The sequence below is a fragment of the Grus americana genome, chromosome 5 (genome assembly GCF_028858705.1).
Source record: "Grus americana isolate bGruAme1 chromosome 5, bGruAme1.mat, whole genome shotgun sequence".
Classification (NCBI taxonomy): Eukaryota; Metazoa; Chordata; class Aves; order Gruiformes; family Gruidae; genus Grus; species Grus americana.
Window position 1 is genome coordinate 29,391,388 of NC_072856.1, and position 21,511 is coordinate 29,412,898.

General features: G+C 48.5%; 1 protein-coding gene across 6 annotated transcripts in view; it reads left to right on the forward strand.

Annotated features, from left to right (window-relative positions):
* Window positions 1–1,960: 1,960 nt before the first annotated feature.
* TYRO3 (TYRO3 protein tyrosine kinase) overlaps window positions 1,961–21,511 on the forward strand; it is a 45,154-nt gene continuing 25,603 nt past the window's right edge. Inside the window, exons 1-6 of one of the 6 annotated variants that reach the window (XM_054827451.1) lie at window positions 1,961–2,418; window positions 6,002–6,185; window positions 8,483–8,583; window positions 12,689–12,859; window positions 15,625–15,711; window positions 19,776–19,891. In XM_054827451.1, coding sequence (XP_054683426.1) covers window positions 2,331–2,418; window positions 6,002–6,185; window positions 8,483–8,583; window positions 12,689–12,859; window positions 15,625–15,711; window positions 19,776–19,891 — 747 coding nt within the window. In that variant the 5' untranslated portion in view covers window positions 1,961–2,330. Of the gene's footprint in view, window positions 2,419–6,001; window positions 6,186–7,367; window positions 7,410–8,482; window positions 8,584–12,688; window positions 12,860–15,624; window positions 15,712–19,775; window positions 19,892–21,511 lie in introns of those variants that run through there. The other 5 variants (XM_054827455.1, XM_054827454.1, XM_054827452.1 and 2 more) reach the window with 5 other exon arrangements.

Here is a 21,511-nt window from a genome sequence, read left to right on the forward strand (position 1 = left end):
CTTCTCAGAAGAGCTGAAGCCAGATCCCCTGCTGGGGAAAATTCCCTTTGGTCTACTGCTTCCAGCGCAGCTTTGGTCTCTTACACCAGCCCAGAGTCTGGCCTGTGCTGTGTTACGACAACTTCCTATCCCGTACTTTTTTCAGATGAAAGCCCCTTTCCCCTTCTCCTTACCCTTCCCAAAGCCTTTGGGAGCATTGCACATGACATTTGGATGAAGCACAACATACCCGTCAAGGCAAGCTCCAGGCACACAGCGTGGAGTCAAGCCTCTCTTGGCCACTGCCTCCCCGAATGCTGGCCAAGTCACAACGCTTGCCTGTGCCTCCTCTCTCCTGCTTGTACGCTGGAGCGTTTCCTGAGCCCGCGGGGCCAGTACGGTGTTGTAAGCCTCTGTAATTGTAAGGCTGGAAGAAATCCTTAGAAGGAAAACACCGTAGAAACACAGCGTTATTCTAATGGCCATTATTTTTTTCTCATGAGACAACTAAAATCTGCAAAAGTAGCTACTTTCTGGAAGATGCTATTGCCATGAGTAAGTGCAGAAACACGACGCACACTCAGATAGATGGGTATATACGGATACGTGGGGGAGAGAAAGCAGCAACAGCAAGTGCGCATGAAGCTTTTAGCAAACACTGATGCAGAAGCTCTCAGCCCAAGAGTCGTCGTGATCCTGGCAAGAGGCATATCACAATTTCATGTCCCCGAGAGCACCCAGGCTTCCTGCAGGCTCTTGGGTGGATGGCTTGTCAGTGTCTCTTCCCGGCCGCCTCATTGCGTCAGGAGGCACTGGGGAGGGAGTGACATTTCCATTCCAGTCATGAAATCTTCTTGGCATTGCTCCAGTCCCCTAGGAATTCCTATCAGAAATGCAAATGGCTGGGAGGGGGGAAGATCTGAGCTTGGGAGGGAATTACCAGAGCTTGTTATGCCTCAGTTTCTCCATCCCTGTCTCCCTGCGCTCCTCCGTTTAGCCAGGTTTCCAGAGTATTGCAGGAGCCGCTTGGTAAGTGTTACACACCGATGGCTGTGGCAGAGCTGAAAGCTGCATCGTGTTGTAACGATATTGCTCCTTATGGTGCCTTTCAACCCAGATTCTCACCGTAACTCCTACGAAAAGGCAGCACCAGATTTTTTTAAAAATTGTTTGTCGGTGACTTTTTCCACACCGCGCTAGTAACTGTGTGGCAGCAGAGATCTCCTTCCTCAGACCTCTCCCTACTTTTGCACTAGCAGAAAAGAGGGCAAGGCCAAGCTGATCCTGCTTGAAGGGCACGGGCACATCTCCTCACGTTGCCAGTGCTCCTCCACAGATCAAGCACAGGGATGGGGTGGCCAGCATCCTCAGAGCTGAGGTCCGGCTGGTGGGGGGAAGCACAGCCAAAGTAGGGAGCTGGAAAGGAGTGGCCAGGGAAGGTGGAGCTGGGGGTGCTGTGTGCATGAGGCGAGGTGCTGCTCAACCCGGCAGCCTTGGTTTGGGGGGGGCTGAGCCGAGGTGGTGGCCCCAAGCCCTCCTCCCCTGGGGCATGGAGGGTGCACGGGGGGTCCTGAGGGGCCAGGCTGGCCTCCTGCTTCCATATGTAGGTAGGGGAATAAGCGACCTGGTTTTCCCCCCCTGCCCGGTGCCCCAGCAGCTCCCGCCGATGTGGGTCACCCGCTGCCGGCGCTCTGGAAACCAGGCCGCCCCGCGCAGCATCCCCCGGGCTGCGCCGCCTCCAGAAACCCCCTCGCCTGCCTTCCCCCCGCCCCAGCCCGCCCTCCGGAGGGGTCCGACTCCCGGGCACGGCGCGGGGCGGGGGGCGGCGGGGGGCGCGTCCCCGGTCCCGTCCCGGGGCGGTGGAGGGGGGGCGGCGGGTGCGGTGATTCGCCGCTTCGGGGGCGGCGGGCGCCCGACTCATGCATATTCATGAGCGTGATGTCAGAGGGGGAGCACAGCGCGCGGTGACCGCCCGAGAGCGCCATTTCCTGAAGGAGAAGGCGGCGGCTGAGGAGGGACGGGCTGAGGGACGGAGGGACGGACCCGCGCGGAGGAGCCGCCGAGCGGCGCCGCGGAGGCTGCGTGCCGGCAGGGGGAGACCGCCCAGCGGCGGCGCCCGGACCGGACCGGACCCGACAGACCCTCGCCGTCGCCCCCCGACGGGGCCTCTTGCCGCTCGCCCCTGCCGGAGCCGCAGCCAGAAGTTTGAGCGTCCCCACAGTCTCCCGTGGAGTCCGGTGGCGGGCGGCGACGCGGGGCTGCCTTAGCCGCTGTCACTGTCGCCGCCTGCGCGGGCGGTGGGAGCTCCCCGCGGCGCCGGCAGCTGGGGGGAGGATGGTGGTGCGGGAGCGATGGAGCTGAAGCGGAGCATGGCGATCCCGCGGCTCCTCTTGCTGGGACTGTGGGCTGCGGCGCTCCAAGACGTCGCCGCCGTGGCAGGTGAGAGGGGCTGACAGCCCGCAGGCGGCGGGCGGGGTGGCGGCTGCCGGTTGCCGCGGCTAAGGGCCGGGGGTGGCAAGGAGGGGCGGTGGGGCAGTGACACTCCCCGCCCCCCCCCCCCCCCCCCAGACCTCTGGGCGCGGCGGGAGGGGGCTGCGGGGCACGACTCCCGCCGCCGGGCCGTGAGGGGGGGCTGCCCCGCTGGCGCCGCCGGACTCGCTCCCCGCCGCCGGCCGGATCCCCCCCGCGGGCAGCCCCCGCAGCGCCGCCTCTACAGGTGTCGGCATCCCGCTGAGGGCGAGCGCGGGGCTGGCCCGCCGACAGCGGCTGGGTGCCCGGGGACCGGTAGCCGGGCAGGGCCTGGAGCCGCGCCGAGGTGCGGGGTCCGTCCAGTGTGGCGGCCGCAGGACCTCGGGCAGCCACAGGTGGGGGGGTTTTCCCCTCCCCCCCCCCCCCCATCACGGCCGAGCGCGGGGGGCTCCGTCGCCTCTGTGGGTCCAGCGGCTGGGCCAGCTACGTGGCGCTCCGGAGCCGGCGGTGCCCGGCGGGGAGCCCGAGCTGTGCGGGGTGCTGCGAGCCTCACCCGCCTGCCTGCAAGTGGAGAGTATTAAGTCGCAGCCCAAACGATCCTCCTCGTTGCTTGCGGAGGCATTGCTCTGGTATTTGCCTCGCGCGGATTGTCGCCGAGGAAAGCTGGGCGCTAACGCATTCCTGAGTGGCTTTTGTTGTTTTTTCCCTCCTGAACTCATTTTCCGAAGTTTCACCCGCGAGTTGGCAGGGAAAGGCAGCGTGTGAGAGCCTCTCGGTGCTCAGGCGAACCTCTTGCCGACTTCACGGGGAGTTTGGGCTCCGCGCTGCATGTGGAGCAATGTGCGTGCAGTGACACTGAGCTGGAGAGGCTGTGGTGCGGACTGGATCGATAGATCAGGGTCCTGAGGAATCTGAGGAGCAAAAAGCTTTTCCCTTGGCATGCATGAGTAGACATCTTACCTTCCCCTCTCTCCACTCCCAACATAACTTCAAAAAAACCATACATCTGTTCCTAGGAATCAAAATATTCAGAGGTGGCAAGTTTAGAAAACAAACAAACAGCTATGTCATGTATTTTGACAAGTAGTATGTTCGCTTGCTGTCAATTCTGTCTGACAACTGCTTGATAAGAAATTTAATACAATTTCTTTTCCTGGCTATACATTTGAACTCCTGCAGCTCTTACAGGTAGGCTTGGAGGAACCTATTTGGATGAGATTATTTCTTGCGCTGGCAAGAATGTTATCAGATGAGAAATCGTGAGTGGGAGAGCATGAGGAGGAATAGGTGGAAATTAAAATCCATGACAGCCTCCTGTGTGCTTCTTCCTGATATCTGCAGGAAGAGATGCTGCAGTTAAACTGGATTTTTGTCAAAAACCTGTGAATTTATTAAAAATCCCTGATCTGTATTCATTTCAGTTGATCTTGATGGAGGGATTATACTTGGGCAACGTGGAGAACTACAACTCAAGCTGAACATTTGTGCTGTGTATTAATTTTCTACATCATTAATTTGTATGGGAACTGAAAACCATAAGGAGTCTTTAACAACACTTCTTTGTTTAATTTTTGGCTAACTCTTTCAGCAGGTCAGTCTGAGGAAAGCTGAGTAGTTTGCTTTTCCATGAAGGCACCTGTAATGAATGTGTCTGTCAATTTGTGAATGTGTTCAGCAGCCTGGCTACATCAGTTTTCTGTAAGACAGAGAGTTGCTATGAAGCTTTCATGTTTTATTCTAATATTGTGAGTGGTGAAAGGGAGGGTGCTTTCTGGCATGCACTGGGACATGTCATTTGTGTGACAGATGAGTTAAGTAACGCAAGGTTAGATCATCCTCACCCAAGGTGATTAAATACTTAACCCAGCAAATGAGCTGCAGCAACTAAACTAAAATGATCAACTTACCAGTTTTCCAAGGCTGTCTGTGAATTTGCTAAATTAATAACAGCAGATAGAAAGGTAAAAACTGAGTGTGGGAAAACAGCTGTTAACAGGCTGGGGGATCTCATTAAGGAAAGGAGTAAGGTCCTCCTGCCTGTGTTCTGGGATTGCTCCCGGACCACTGGTGCTCTGCCGGGTACCAGCTGCCAGTGGCAGAGTGCAGGCTGGTCCCACAGTGCTGGCTCCCCCTTCTTCCAGCTGTTACAACCATGCTGCAAGTCCCTCTGTTGTTGCTCTGCCCTGTGTGGTGGTGCCCTCGTGGCTGTGGGAGGGTGGCATTTTGGCAAGAAGGGAAGCAGCACATGAGAAATCTCTGTATTTGATCACCAGTAAGGCTTTAACAGAGTTCAAGGGCAACAGGGCTGCTTATTTAGCAGCACTCTGGATTTCACAGCTGGCATTTTTCTGTCCGGCTCTGTAGCTAGTGAGGCATCCTGTGAGCAGCTGACCAGCCAGTGAACTGGGTGAAGTTGTAATGCACTGTGATACGTGGCTGGGCAAGAGTGATGGACTCATTTTTTTCTGAATGATGTGGAGGCCACTGCCAGGGCATGATATTGAGCTATGCTAGACCTGTTCTGGTCTGTCAGTCCTGTGCCACTGCATAGGAAATGGCCATTCTCCCTAATGAAACTAGCTTTACATTTATTTTCTACCTTCCTGCTTTCCCACGGTCTCCTTTGATCCTCTGGTTCCTCCTTCATATGCCTTTCTTTCTTAAATGCGCTTACATAGTTGGCTTCCATGTTTTCTCATGGTAACACATTCCATATATTCGCTTCTGCTTGAGGGAAACACTCCCCATCCACCCACACGTGTAACAGTGCTCCGGGCTAAATTCTGATCACTTCTGTGTCAATGTAAACCTGAGCAGCTCCACCAACTCTGGCCCTGCTGCTTTGGGGTCACAACTATATGGCTCTGGGTACAACATGGTCCTTTGGCTGGACTGAAGGGTCAGGGAGGCTTGTTTGAGCACACGCCCACGTCACGCGACAAAAATATCTGTTCTGCACACAGTTCTGCTCCTCAGTGAGGTATGCTGTGGAATAGGCTTTGCTTTCACGGGTTTTGCAAATTGCAGAGAAGCTTTCTGTAATGCAGAGGAACAGTGTACACTGAATAACGAGACATAATTGATTCTTTCTCGTATCCCGGCTCTTTACAAATGCATACGATGGAGCAAGCATGATGATTTCTTAGCAGCACAGGAACACCATAGCTGAAATTCAAGCCTGGGGAAAAGAGGGAGGTGTGGTACTGTGTTAGGCGAACGCACTTAGCGCTGCTGGATCACTGACACGACGAAGCTCCCAGCATTTCTGTCTGGCTCTGCCTGGGCACTGCTCTGCAGAAGCTCACCCTGCTGTTACATCAGTTGAAAAAAGCCCCGTGTACACACTGAGCCACCACTTTTCTCCAGCAATTGTGCTTTCAGTGCTTGCCTTTAACTATTGCTTAGCAGATAGTAGAGCAGTGCCGAGACTAACAGACCCCTCTGTAGCGTGTGCTGGTAGGGTATGTAATTCCAGACCACCAACCTAGAGTAATTTGCTGTACTCCAACCCCCCTTCTTCTGGGGGTGGGGCGGAGTAGTATTTTTTTTTTAGGTATGAAATTTACAGGATCTCCAATCAAATTAAAGGTGTCCCAGGGTCAACCCGTCAAACTAAATTGCAGCCTCGAGGGAATGGAAGATCCCGAGATGTTGTGGATCAAGGACGGAGCAGTGGTGCAAAGCGTAGACCAGGTGTACATTCCAGTAGATGAAGAACACTGGATCGGCTTCCTCAGGTACAACAGATGCAGAGAAGGAAGACTATCGCGGAAACTATTGCACAGTTTTCTGCTGTCAACTATATCTATGCAACTGCAGTGCCCTTGGCGGGGTAGGGTCCTTAGGTCTGGAGTTCAGCGTGTGGCAAGGGCATAACGGAGAGCAGAACGGAAGCCACTGAGGGCTGAGATTTTATGCACTAGAACCATATTGGTTTCCTGACTACTGTGGTGACAGGTGCTTTGCTAATGCTTGTGATGCTTGAGACATGACTTCAAGGTGAAAGGATGTTCTCGCCTTGTTTGTTCATCTTGTTCTGCTGTGCAGCAGGAGGACTAAGGTCTGACTTACATAGATAGGATTTCTCTCTCATACTCGTTCCATTCTCTTACTCTCTCTCTTGAGCCATCAGTCTGCTTAAAAGATTGTTAATTGAAATGCGACTCCCAGTACTACATCCCCTTCCTTTCTTCTGGGAGGAGTGTTTGTCACCTGAACCATCCCTGAGTCATTTTACAGAGACTTTCCTAATACATTTACACTACATGGTATTAGTCCTGCCCCTCTCGGAGGTACAAAAACTCTCTTCTGCAAAGCAGCTCTCTGTGCCTTTATTTCAGCAGAAGAGGGTTGTCAGCTAGTTCTGGAAGTACCAAGTTAAACAAGACCCAAGGTTCTGCTCTGGCTTTTTCTATGCGTAAAGAGAGCTTGTACAAGCAAACATGCCATCGCCGTGAGGGCTCAAAACTGTTGACTGACTGAGAATCACTCTTCCCTGAGCTCCGGCTTCATCTCCTGTTAGATTTCTTGGATTGACATTGCAGGGAGTCTCCAATTCCAGCAACTAAAAGTCTCTGTGCTAAAGCTTGTCTGTAGGAAACATTTTGATAGCAAAAAAAATCTGTGCCCAGTAAAACTATTACATAACATTATATTGTGGAAACAGTTTGTCTTGAAATTATACCGTTTACTTCCCCCCAGTTCCACTGGTTAACTCTCTTTGCCCCTCACAATGTCTCAGTCTGATCTCCTTTCTCACCTCTTGTTTTCCTCCACTGAGAACTTTCTGCAGCACCAGGGATAAGTTAGGGTGCTAAATCTAGATGTGTCCGTATCTTTTTCTCCTTTTTCCTTTCTTCTCCTAAAGTGATAATTTCTACCACCCACTGTGTGACTCTGCTGCGATCGCTGTGTTTCAGAACATGCGGCTGGATGGGCAGGACAGCTGATGCCATTTGAAGGTACAGCTCTGAAAATCAGGCTGTAGTGGGTCCATTTTGTGCATTTCAGCAAACGCTCTTCCTTTTCAGTCTTCCTTCCTGAGATGTTCTTCCCCTTCCCCAAGGCAGACCGCTAACGTTAGAAAAGCGGGCATCAGATCTGCTGAGGATCCCTGCATGGCAGCAGACGCATGGCTGCACATCCCGTGGGGGGCAATCAACATTTATTTGTACATTGACAGGTGCTCAGAGTCACACTGGTGCCTTTGGTAGCTGAGACCTCGTTGCTTTGGGACCAAATTCTGCCCTTACTCATGATGCTAGCCTTGTGTTGCTAACGTCAGTAAGGATACTGCAGATTTCCAGTGGCAGAGCAAGGAGCAGAATTTCTCCCCTGAACTGGAAGCCTACGACTTGATTGCTGCTCAGTCCCCGTGGCTTCCCCTGCTTGGATGCATCTTCTCAGAAGGGGAGCTGTTGCTGAAGAAGGGAGGGCACAGAAGAGTCCTAGGGTGAGGTCCTGTGCTGGAGTAGGCCAGCATAACCCCTTGAAACCACAAATTGAGAGGCCCAAGGAGTTTTGCAGTGTGAGGCGCTCTTGGGATAAGAATAACACTGAGTACAGTTGAAGTGAGGGGGACCTTTTTCTGGCCCATCTGTTCCCGTATGAGGCTGTCACCGGTCCTGTCACCTAACTGAAGCTAAAGAGTCGGGCTCGTTGGAGGTTTGTGATTTGGAGTTTCCTGCTAGGCCAAGCTGTCGCTCTTGAAGGCTAGCTAGTCACGATTCAGGATCGAGATGACCAACCCCTTCCTATCCTCAGAGGACACAAATGGGTTTTCTGCGAGGACGTTTCAGAGGAAGACTGTTTGCTTTGCTGAGGATTCCCTCCACCCACTTTAGAGAGGAGCCTCCTGTCTCCGCTGTTCTGCCACGCGCTTTGTGCTGGCTGGCTGTTGCCCTTCTCCCCAGAGCTGGCTGCGTCTCAGTGGGTGTTGTCTGTGCATCTGGTTTGCCAAACACTGGAGGGTCCTTTGGGGCAAAAACATGCTTTATCCACGTAAAATATCGATGTGGCTTTTGACTTTTTTCAGCTTGAAATCCGTCGAGCGGACAGATTCTGGGAAGTACTGGTGCCAGGTTGAGAACGGGGGGAAGAAGGAAGAATCACAGCAAGTGTGGCTCATAGTGGAAGGTAAGGAGGAGTAGTAGTGCTGGTTTCTTTTCAGGGCTGACCCACCAATATGCTGTAGGTGGAAGTGGCAAGAGCAGATTGCTCCAGTCACAGGCTTCTTGGCTCTGAACCATTGCTGCTAACTGTAGTGAGATCGCTACAGAGCAGGAGTAAGAAATAGAGTAGCTTCAAGAAGAGGAGCTGTCAGTTCATTACCTTCTGGTTGTATTTTGACATGTTAGGAAACAAGATCCTTTCGTGCACACAGGTTTCTTTCCAGCCCCGCAATCCATTGTTGCTTTCATCTCCAAATAATTCATAGAATGATGGGATAGTTCAGGTTGAAAGGGATCCAAGGGGATCATCTGGTCCAACCCACTTCTCAAAGCAGGGTCACAGCCTGGTTCCATGTATCAGCCAAACAGGTCTTTGAGGGCAAGGTACGGTTTTAGCCCAATTCTGAGTTTCAGGAGAAGTGCTGTACGTCAGCGCTTCGTATCTGTGACTGTTCCACGTGGCACTGTTTTGCCCAATCTTGTCTGATAAAGAATAACTTCTATATGGTTGCCCAAAAGTCGCCCAAGGCAGCGTGGATTGGTGGCTTCTTACTGTCTCTAGTTTCATTTCCTTTGAGCCATGATTGTGTTAGATCCTCAGAAGCTAGTAGTCATAGGATGGCTTGATGGCAAGGAAGTTGACAGGAACAGTGCATTTGCAGCAAGAAGTGGCTTTTTGGATGCAATTGGTAACATTTTGGGCCAGACCTGAATCGACAGTCTTAAAGTGGGGGAGCAGGGAGGGTGTCATGGGTGGTGGTGTCGTCTGGGTGTTTTACAGCAAAGGTCTCACTCACTCAGAGCCGTGGAAACATTCATAGTAGTTCTCACAGGAAGAGGAACACTTACCTGCTGCCTTCCATAAATCCCACGCTTTTGTCCACCTAAACTTTCAGGTGCAGTTTCAACTGGAGAACATTTTTTACAGCTTAAAACGCTCTCTATTGTGCACAGTTTCCATTTCTATTCCAATTACCATGGCCCGCTCCAGAGGTGGCTGCATTTGCATGGTGGGTGTGTTAGCAGTGATTGGGTAGCTCAGTGTGCTAAGCCATCTAAAAAACAGAGGAGCCCTTCTGGATAGCACAGGCAAAAAAATGTCAAAGTCACAAAAAACAGCTGCAGCTAGGCAAGGGGGAGTTGAGAATGAAGGCCAAAGCTTACAGCGGAAGTGTAAGCTAAAAAAAAATGCAACTAGTCACCTTTATGAGAAAAGCCAGTACAGCAGAAGCTAGTTAAACTTGAACTGAGCTTGTAATCATGTGAAATGGGAGTTAGCGGAAAAAATTAAAAAATAACAAGTAGTGATAGGGCATGGATTCTTAAAAATGTGTCAGCTGTTAGCATAAGAAAACACTGGGGAATGCAAAAGCCTATCAGTCCCACCTTCACTGTTATCCACTGTTATCTCTCTATGGGGCATACCAGCTTTGTCTAGAAGTGGTTGCTGTATCAAAAACAACAGTTGTCCTCTTTGACTGAGAGAGGATCTTTACTCTGGTCATTGCAGCCTTTGGTAGGTGCTGACACCTTTCAGTGTGCCACACAAAACAAATGTCGACTACTGGTGATCTAACCTAAAGTGAGCTTGAATGGGTTTCTATGCTGTCTAATATCTGTCTTGAGATCCACTTAGGTAGTCTTTATCAGGCAGAATTTGTAGCAATGGCATTTGAACTGTCTTTGTAATACAGCTAAAATGTTTGATCTTACGAAACACTCCTCAGAATTTACAAAAGCAAAATTATTTTGAAACCATTTTCTGGTTTAGAAACTAGACTCTGTCCTTACCAAGAACATGATAGCGTTCGATGCCTGGAGACGTAATTGAAGAGGCACACTGCGGAGTGTGACCATCTTAAAAGTACGGATTATGTTCCTTACAGAACTTTCCCTCTGAAATTGCACCTCTGACTGTGTAGCTGTTCCTGGGGCTGCTACCCCCAGTTGTGGCTACAGTCAGAGCACCAGCCTCACATGTATGGACACATTCCCCTGAATTAACACTGCCTGAAAACTGTGCTGTAGGAAAAAAAATTGGCCCCGTAGGTTGGATGCTGGCTTGGAACAGGGAATAGACAGGCTCATTTCCTTGCTTTGCCACTGATTTCCTGGTTGTTGGCTGCTCAGTGCCTCCACGGTGCATCTGTGAAAGCGGGGTGCTGGTCCTCACCCCTCGTACCAGGAACTGGGAGGCTAAATGTATCACAGACAGTGAGGATTCCAGGTAACATTCTTACGGGGGCAGTGCAGGTTTCCGAGCTGGATGAGTCAGCTGCACTCCCTGAACTATGGGAGTTTTTAATTGTGGTCTTATCTGATGTGGTTAGCTGCTGCCAAAGTGAGAAAACCTGCCAAGCTGAGCAGGATTCTCCCAAGATGTTACCTCAGGTGCCATGCAAAGGGACAGGAGGCAGGGATCCTACTCACAGGTGGAAGAAACGATGGTATTTTCCCTTCTAATCTTCTTTGGAGAAGGGTGGCAAAGCAAGTGGAGGTGTCACAGCTGGTATCTGGAAAGTTTATTCACTTTTATTGTTTACGTATGACTGCAATAAAAAAATACAACACGTAGGCAAAAACCAGCAGTAAATCATGATGATGGGTATACCTCTCCTGAGCATTAGCGTTTGCACAGATAGGCACAATCATTCCTGAAGTGACCTGGTTTTAGATTTGCTTTAGTTTGTTCATTTACTTGCCACTCTAAAGGGAGTGGCAAAGAGGTGAGGAAGACACAAAGAAACTGCCACCTGAAAGACACAAACAGCGACTGGACGGTCAGTGAAAGACTGAGGACACCACTTTCAGCTGGAGCATAGGGAAAATGTCAAGCGTTAGGCTTCTAAATCCCTATTTAGGCACCTACATTAATTGCCTGCTGTCGGAGATGCTCAGCATCTGCCACACCAACTGGAGCTGCTTTGGCCTGCCATCTTTGGCCAGGGACAGACAGTGTAAACATGTGAATGCACATGTTGTCAGTTCCTCTGTTTCTGTGAGGTGGCAGATCAGCAGTTTCCAGAACACGCTTTTTCCAGCTAAGAATACCTTGTTTTGGTGTAGATGCAGTCAGTAGCGGCTGCACTTGACACCCAAAGCTTTGAGTATAAAAGGGAACTCAATGCTTCTCTGGGCCTTCGGCTTCTCCACCAGCCACCAGAAGCACATGCTGGCTGTCCTATGGGGTCGGCACTGGTGCTGATGGCTGGTGAATTTTGTATTACTGGTTTGGAACACTGAAACCGCAAGAGTTTTGTCATTGCCCGTAAGAGGAACCACATCTCTTGATGTGTTGAGTTATGCTCAGGTATTGCCACTTAGAGATGACCTGAGGCAGTTAGCATTGCAGCTGCATTTTGCACCCCATGGGCCTGATCTAAGGCCTGTTGTTCCAAGCAGGAGTCTTTCCACAGTGGGGAACAGATAATTATGAAGAGAGCTGTGTCCATAGATAGCCTTCAGCTCTGAAACAAATTACCCCTAACTCCAAGGCAGCCTGGTTCTCATGGTGTCGGAGCATGCTGGAAGGCAGCTCCAGTCAATTAAGCTGTGGAGAGGGCATTGTAAATGATCCCTGTCTCTCACTGGGGGGATTCTTCCCTCATTCATCGGTTTGTTACAGCCGCTAGTTCAACAAATTCACAAGCTTCAGTTTTTAATGCATGGTAAGAAGCATCTGCAGCTGGATTAGGTAACTTGAAAGTGGTGTCTGCCACCACTAAAATTATTGACTGTTGCCTCTTTAAACTCCAGTCTCTCCAGCTGAAAAATTGAGCAAATACTGCCACTGAAAGCTACTTCATACGGGAATCTTGAAGGAGACTCAGTGAAAGAGGTTTTTCAAAGGCATTTTGTGAAGCAAGCACTCTTTTCTATCTGACTTCTAGAGGGAGTACGTAGATGTTTGTGCCCTGAGGTGATCAAGCACCATCCTTGGTTCCTGTGAAGGCCTTAGAGGGAGTCGGATTAGGCATAGGGGCAGGGCAGATGGGGCACTGATATTAGCGGAAACAAAAAAGATGGAAGGAGTCTCTCCAGTTATTATCACTTGTCTGTTGCTTTTCTAGGTGTGCCCTACTTTACTGTGGAACCTGAGGATGTGTCCGTGTCCCCTAATGCCCCATTTCATATGGCCTGTGCTGCTGTTGGTCCCCCTGAACCAGTGACAATTGTCTGGTGGATGGGAGACTCTAGAGTGGGGCTTCCAGACATCTCCCCCTCCATCTTAAATGTGTCAGGTAAGGCTGCTGCCAATGCAGGGGATCACTTTGAGCATCAGAAGCGGAGGAGAGCTCTCTTCTGATCGTGCCTAATGACACTGGGTAGCCACATAGTGTGAGAATGGTCTCTGACTGTGCATTGAGGCTTGAGAGGTCATGATCACATATAAAGCCAGATCATCTCAAGGAGTGATCGTTGCTCTGTGTATTTTTTGCTGGCTTGAGGTGCACAGGCTCTTACAGAGCTTCAGTGGGGCTGGCACTGTGGTAAAGATGCTACTGGACGGATGATGCATTGGGTGCCCCTTTTGTTCCACCTCGTGGAGGGTGTTCATGGTTATGTTGAGTGACTCTGTTGTGACGTTTGGCTTGGAAATCCCCAAGCACTCGCATGTAACAGATGCCACCTCCTCCTGTGCACAGTCGTGTTGCGCATTGCTTTCCCCTCTCTTCCTCCCCCCCATCCCAGTTCTTGCAGGCTTGCTGGATGCTCTTATCATTAAAACCTGACCACCTCATGTAGTTGTTTGACACTTTTAGAGTGGTTGTATTGGTGCTGAAGTGGGCTGGTTGATATCCTCAGAGACCAAGGTTTGCCCCAGAACGGGTACTAGGTGCATGGTGGTAAGACTGCCTTCCCCAGCAGTGACAGCTGAAGAACTCAGGAGCCAGTGTGTGTTCAGGCCTCTCTTCAGCCCACTTTCAGGGAGGGGCGATGTATCTCTACCAGGACCTGACAGCAGCTATTCTTGTAGTTACCTCCTAAAGGTAACTTTATTCTAGTTAGTTGTCCAACAGCTTTGTGTTACTTCTTCTCTTTGCTGCTGTTTTATTATTCTCAGCAGCCCCGAGCCGAAGTTGAACTAGCAATTTAGAAAGAAAAGGTTTTATGACTAAGAGTCATCTCTGGGGCCTCTTCATCAGTGCTAATACAGTTACACCCAGGGGGAGTTTCCTTCTGTACATCTTCGGCCATCTTTTGAGCTATCCAATCCTATTAAGCCTTCCCTTAGAACCTAATTTATATGCAAATCAAAACCTGGTTTGTGATTTGCAATGGTTTTATCATCTGCTCCCTCTCTTACATATCCACTCGATGCTGTTCCAAGTTGGAAATGAAAACTGCTCCCTTATGATATAATCTGCCTGTTGAAATGGAAACTGAAAAGATTGATAGTCGAGAGGGGAAAGACAATAAAAAAATAAGTTTCCCTTTCTCCACTGAACTCATCCCATGAAACTTCTGTCATTGCGGGGCAGTGGCATGGAGGCCTGAAGAAGGGCACCTGTGCCTGAAGAAGGACATCTGCTCCTAGTGATTCTCCAAATTATTGCTATTATATATATTCATCACCAGCACCTTTCTTTGCCCCTTTCGGTGTTCTTTGGGATGTCCCTTGGCCAGATCTTGTCTTTGCAACGGAAAAAATGTGGCAGGACACAAGCTGCATGGTCAGATTGTCAAAGCATGTCAAAAAAGATGGTAAGAAAACAAGCAATGCTAGCTAAAGAAAGTATCAAATTCTGAAGAAAATAATAAAGTACTGGCTAGAAAGCAAACATTTAGAAGGTTCAGCAAGCACTTGGCTTGGTAAAAGGATTGTTGTATTTGGAAAGCAGCACTGGCAATGGTGTTAGAGAGCAAGGAGATCGTGGTTTGTGGTGTGTTTTGTGTTTTCCTCAGGGCAGGGCTGTGTTTGGTTCTGCCTTTGGGACATGCCTACCACATCAGGTGCTGCTCTGCTGCCTGGCCTTCAGCCTGCTGGCAGCATTTTCCTCTTGTTCACTGGGATGAGTGGAAGAAGCTAAAATACCTTGCTCTTTCATTTTATAGCAGTCCCTCCTTTTTTCCACTACACCTTCTTGGCAATGCCATTAATCTCAGGCTTGGGAGATGAATCAAAGGGCAAAGACAGACACTGTGCAAGCTGCTCCGTGCAGCTCTGAAATCTTTTTCCCTCCTAAACTGTATACCCATAGTGTGCCAATCCTTAACCTTTCTCAGATAGAGCCCTATAAGGCAACTGAGAGCCAAGTCGAGTGAAAACGTATGCTGGACACACTTCTTCAGACAACTTTTCAAATCTGTCTCAATTCTGATTAATTAGCAATACCTATATGCATCTTGGAGCAGCTGGACATCAGTATCATGCCATATGCAGGCCCTGTGGGATGAATGGATGGATAGATGCTCACAGAAGAGAGGGAGTGTAATCCTCACTTGTATCACCCCTGGAAAGTGCCTCAATGCTGATGCAGTGGCATTTTACTTCCACTTTCTTTGCGTGTCTTCAAAAGTCTGATGGACAGGTGGGCATTAGCTTGAAATCTCTAGTGTCTGGTTGGAAGTTGGCCTGGGCTTGTAGCCTAGTTAGAAGATGGTTGTTGCTCAGGTGGCAGGCTGAGGTCCAGAGCATTGGGTGTTGTATAAGCACACGGTTCAGCACGATCCTTGCTTCAAAGATGCTCACCAGAATGTGAGAAGTGGACATCTACTAACTGAGCACTCTGAGCTGCTGTTCTGCCAGATTCATCCTTCTTTTTCAGTGCTTTCTGAAGCTCCCGTGGAAGCTTTTCTACATTGCCACAATGTCTCCATTAAAAATGTGTTTAGCACGTTAATTACGCAGAAATCCACGTGCCTTTGACAGGCACCCAGCTCAGCCCTCCAGTTGCTTGTACAGCTTGAGCTGGATGTCACACATAATTGAAATTCTGCTGAAGGTTGAAGCTGGATTATATAGCTGTTTGTGTTTCCTTTCCTTTTCTTGGCTGATCTCCAGGTATTAATCAAAGCACAGTTTTCTCCTGCGAAGCTCACAACGTAAAGGGATTGTCTTCATCTCGGACAGCCACTGTTCAAATTAAAGGTGAGAGAGTGCAAGAGAATGGGCAAGGTACTTGGGATTGCTCTCTGGGGTGGGAAAGTAGGGCTCCTTAATGCAAGAGGTTGTCTCAAAGCTGCTAGCAGCCAGCACCGGTTGGAGCTCTCAGCAGTCGAAACAATGCTTTGTGCTCTAACAGCGGTTCCCGCTTGCTATGCAAGGGCCGTATCCCAGGCTGTTGAAAATAAACCACATCTGATTCAGGAGTGGAAGTGCGATGTCAAATAACAGTTTTTTTCCTTGAAAAGGACAGAGTCTGACCAGTCAAATTGTTTGTGAGAGATGAAGCTGGATATAAGTCTGTAGCTGGGGAAATCTTTTCTTCTTGTAGATGGATGGGTCTTGTTAGAGCTAAAGAGGCCATTACTTCTGCTTGCTTCTGCTGGTGTCACATTAGATGCTGAAAAAAGACAAGGCGATCACCAGTAGCCAGAAAAGTTTGCTCATCCACACCGTTTTTATGGATTTTATTTTTTTAATTCTTTGTTCTTTAAAAACTCATTCAAAACAAATAATTCCAAGCCTTTGCGTGACCAGTTGCCATTTAGAAGTCCCTAAGTTGATGTCACGTTTCCTCTGTTCCTCTAGGTGATTGAAATGGGGATAATCAGAGCAATCAGCTCTTCCCCTCCTCTTCATGTTGAGATGCTTCTGCATTTGAATTTTTAGTCATGCTTTAACGTGCATTAAATGACATGATTATCAGTTCCAGGAGAGGCATGTCACAAAAATTGTTTATTCCAAGTGGTAGCTTATTGCTCAGCGCAAATAAGAGCAAACATTTATGTCTGTATCAGGACTCAGTTGTATTAGCTAATATCATTAAAGGATAACTTAAAATCCAGCTGTAGATCTACTACTCTTACAGCATATTTTTCTTCAGGACATTGTGGTTACTTCTATGCCAAGAATGCAGTATGCTAGACTAGTAAGATTTATAACTTAATTTAAAAACGTTTGGAGTTGTTGCCTTAAAGGCTTGTCTACACAGGGGAATTAGTTATTGTGGAATATATCTTCCATGGATATTTTTATCCTGGGATAGAATTTAGTCCACAAAGCTATTATGCTTTAAAAAAATCTCATCAAGCCATAATTTGAAATAACATTTAGCATAAACAAGCTTTTTTCCTTTTTTTAAATGTTAACACAGATTATTTTTTTTTTAACCATTAATAAGATGATGGGGTAAAAGCCTAAGAATTCTCGCATTTCTCAGCAATTACGTTTAGCCAAAAGTGCTCCATAAGGGTCAATCATCAGCTAATAAATCCACACAACTTATTTGAGAGGGACGAATCACCGTCACAGACTTGTGCATGCACAGACACACAGTTTTAGAGCTGAGGAAGAGCAAGCTTAAGTGATTTGGCAAATATTGCACCAGTATGTAGCATGTCCTGGAGATAAAAAACAGATTTTAAATAGCAAGTCCAGTGCTGTAGTCACATAAGTTCTAACTGTAATACCTCAAAGATATGTCTGAAAGAGTAGTTATAAACTTAGGGAAGTGACGAGGCTCTTCTAAAGAGCAAAAGTTTTGAAGATCTAGTACAGCTCCTGTTAAAATTAAAGCAAAATTCCTAACAAGGACATCAGCAGGATCAGGGGCAGGCCCAGGTAATGTTTATTTAGTCCTTGATCCTATGAACATGTAGACTTCAATGAAATTACTCCTGGGAGTAATGATCAGGGCCTTCTCTTACACAGATCCATCCACTAATGAGGACTCTCAAGTCTTTCTACAATTTATTAAACAATTTGTTTCTTCTGTGTTTCCAGAGACAAATATTTTTGCTAGGACATTTACAAACTGTTAACATTTCTTCCTATTTGCTGCTGTTGTTGTTCATTATCTATTCTCTGTAGTGCCCACAATGTGCTGGGTGTACTCCAAGCAGAAAATTACTGTTATTGTAGCCCACAGTCCCCAGACTGTACAAAGCCCCATTGTTCCAGCCACTCTGCAAGCATGGAGGAAGTTAACACTCATTATGTTAACACTCAAGGTCCTGCTTTCAGACTGGCTTTGCTCTCCTTCATGTGTGCAGCTAAGACTTTTAGGGTCATATCCCGTGTTTCAGAGCACAACAGGAAACAGCCACCCAGGGTTTTTTCCCAGTGGACAATGGGGAAATGCATCTGTTCCTTCTGCAAATTGCAGAGTTAGAGGAAGATGCTAGCAAGCCGACCCTCTTCAGTGGCTGTCTTCATTACAGCGTGGGTGTGTTAGCAGTTATTTATTCTCACTGGTGGTATAGCCCGTATGTCCTTTGGGCCTGCTACCAGTGTTGAAAATTACATGTTGCAAAACCCAAAAGTTACAAGTGTGCGTACAAAAGACTTGCGTTAATGGCAACGTTTCAATGATATTCAAGTGAGCAGTGAAAGAAAGCTTTTTTCCCCCCAAAGAGCTTACAAACCTGAATACCCAACATCAAAAGGGAAAGAAACAGAGACACAGAAAAGTCTGAGCTAACTCCCAAAGACCTTTCACTGAAAGGCCATCCCAGACCCGAGCTCTGCTGCCCCACCTCCCACCCACGCACATTGTTCTTATCTAGGTGGCAACCCCCTACCCTGGCTCCTTGTAACTAGTTAACCAGACAATAAAGGCTTTACAGGGTTAATCTGTGGCACCATCTGTTCCCTGCCCCGTCTTTTCCTCTAGCCCTATGTAGAGACCTGGGAGGGGGCTTTGGTCTGTGCATTTCTCCTGCAGGATGGCCCAGTGAAGATGCTGAAGGCAGTATTGTGGTTGTCCTGGGTACAGTGAGAGACAAAGGTGCTCTCTGACAGAGTAGAAGATGCAGCTGGAGGAATCCTGGTTTGCAATTACTTTTCCATTGCTGTTTTCCACTGGATACAGCTCAGGAGAGGTGGAAAATTCAGTCTGTAGGCAGAGCCTTGTCCTGAGGACTGTTTGGTTTTTGTAAGAGGACTCCTGAGGGTACAATTTGTTGAGGTGCTGCAGGAAAAGTATTACTCAAAGCAGCAGCGTAGGATTTTTTAAAATGAGCAAAAGGTCAGGAAGAGGTTAGTGAAGCTGTTCATTTTTTCAGGAGTGAGATGCCTAAATAAAAACAGAGACTCAGGAGTGAAAAAGAGATGGTGAGGGGTATATCAGAGAGAATAGGAAGTGACTATGTGGAATTACAGTGGGAGGAAAACAGAAGGCAAAGGGAAGCATTGAGGATCCCAAAAGGAAGCCAAAGAGCTCAGGTTAATGCAAGGCCCCTGCAGTGATGGAGGTGTCAGGTCAGAGGGGCAGCGCGCTGGTGCTGCTCTGTGGCAGTAGGAAGCACAAACATCTGATTGAATGGCCAGTCTGGGAATCCTGATTTTGTTCCTGGCTCTGCCCTTAATTTGTGGTGTGGTATCAGCCATGTGAGAGGCACTCTCTTTGACTTGAATTGCCCCTCTATAGAACAGAGTGCTTTCTGAGTTTTTTCATCCCAAGCCTGAAGGAGGCACAGTTTTCAGTCCAGGCTCCGTCCCAGGGTGCTTGAAGGAGAGTTCGTAATGGATACCTGGAGGCCGTGCCTTCACAGCACCAAGTGGTCTGCTGCAAATTCAGCTGCAGGGTATTCAGGTCACTACAGCAAACCACCCTTTGACTGGTGCTGGCAGAGCTGGTTTCGGGCGCTGGACCGAGAACAAGGGAAGGGATTTTAAAGCCCTGATTTGGTTCACTATGTAGGTCTGCAGGCAATTGTGCGCGCAGGGCTGGGTCATGCATTGCAATGGAGGGGGCAGGGAAGAGAGCTGAGTAGCGAAGGTGTAAACATCACACACTGGCATTGCCATCAAAGAGATCAACTGCTGCCTGTATGCATCAAGCAAGTATGCTGGACTATTAAAGAATGGATGACAATGTTAAAATAATACTTTCGCTCACAATAGCCAGGGTCACTCTCTAAAGATGTCATATTGTAACATTTCTGTTAGTGATTTCATTGCATAATTTCTAGCCTCAAGCCTCTGCCATTTCCATGTGAATACCTGCTCAGATCTGTGTATACTGAAAGGTCTCTTTGTTTTCTTTATAGCCATGCCTCTCCCGCCTCTCAATGTAACTGTAAACCAAGTCACCAGCAGCAATGCCAGCGTGGTCTGGGTGCCAGGATTTGATGGCCGTGCACCCCTCCATTCTTGCACTCTTCAGGTATGGCCCCTCTGGATTGTCCCTTGCCCTGCATGAAGAATGGGTCTCCCCTGAGCCACGATGTTGCTTGGGCCATCTTTTGCTCTCCTAACTGCTTTGTAGCAGTGTTTGAATTCTTATTCCAAAGTTTTGAGACCTGGAAACTTAACAGGATGCAGCTCAGGGCATATATAGGTGCCAAAGAGCAGGGCATGAAGTTTTGAGCATGAAGTGTCCAGCTGAGAATTTGAGACTGGCCCCGTTCTCCCTCCCAGCAGGTTATCACATCAGTTGCTCTGTGGCAGCTACTCCATGCAGATGATTACACTGCAGCACATATGAAGCACATATCACTCTACGGGAAATGCTCTTGAATAGCTGAAGGGTGCTGACACGTCCTGCTAGTGTGAATCAGGTGCTTTGTGGTGCCAGAGGAAATGCTGGGATCTGGACATACCAGTGAGCCCAAGGGATGAGGAGCTTGCAAAGTGTAGGATGTGCTACAGTAAAGGTGGGAATGATGGAGGTGGGAGACAGATTAGGCTTCTTAATACAAAGTCAGGTCTATTTGCATGTTTCAGAGTAATTTTAAGTTCTGCCTCTATATCTTGATTGGTTTTTAGTTGTCAAAGACCAATTCTGCCCAGAAAATCAAGGGTGATAATATCCTTTAGCTCTACTGGGTTCTGAGTACTCAACATCTCTGAAAGATTGGACTGCTTCTTCAGGTTCCTGGGAACAATGGTACGTGTCCAACTTCAGGCAGAGTTAGTTTCTAGCATTGCACACTTCACTGTAAAATCAGATCAAACAGCTGGTAACCGAGTGTCAGAAAGAAATGGTGATTCCTGAAGCAGGCTGTGCAAACACAGCTAGGCACATTCCCCGTGGATTTATCTGCCAGGTGTGAATATTGGGCCCCTGTGCTTTCCCTACCTGATTACAGCAGCAATGTGAGCTGGATTGGAATTTCTACGGGGTGTTGCCAACTATGTAGAGAAGGATTATAAACACAAGGTATGCTGGAAGCAGCCTAGCTAATTTACTTGCAGTCCTCTTTATTTGAGGAGGAAACCAGAGATTTCATTCTCTTATGTTTATTCCCTTTCATAAGTAAAAGAAATCATCATGTTTTAACTTACTGGCAGAAAGAATAGCTGGCCCAGGTCTCTGGATTTTGTTGCTGCTTCTGTTCTTGTTCGCAGTCAAAAATGGTTTTCTTCCTCTGTTTTACAATGCGAGTTATCTCCAGTTGGAACAGCCTATTCTCTCTGGCTTGCATGCTGCAATGCTAATCACCCTGGGTTTTGAGTTCCTCTCCTCGCTTTTGGCAGGGGCAGGGGTGGGGGGGATGGGACATGTGGAAAAGAGGCTGAATCAGAGCAGCTCAGTTTCTGTCCACTCAGCAGTCTCTCAACCCTTCTCTAAGCCTTTTCTGTTCTATTTGGGGAGGATGAAGTTCCTGCGTTTGGATCTGGGAGCAGGGTAACTCGGTAATAACCCTCCACTGACAGAAAGCCGTGCTTCCCTTGTCTTCCACATTGAGAGATTTTGTGAGAGACATTGACCCACATCTCCATGTGAAAATGCACATGCTCCTGGCTCCCTACGATTGCACTTCTGCTCAGAGCCTCCCAGAAA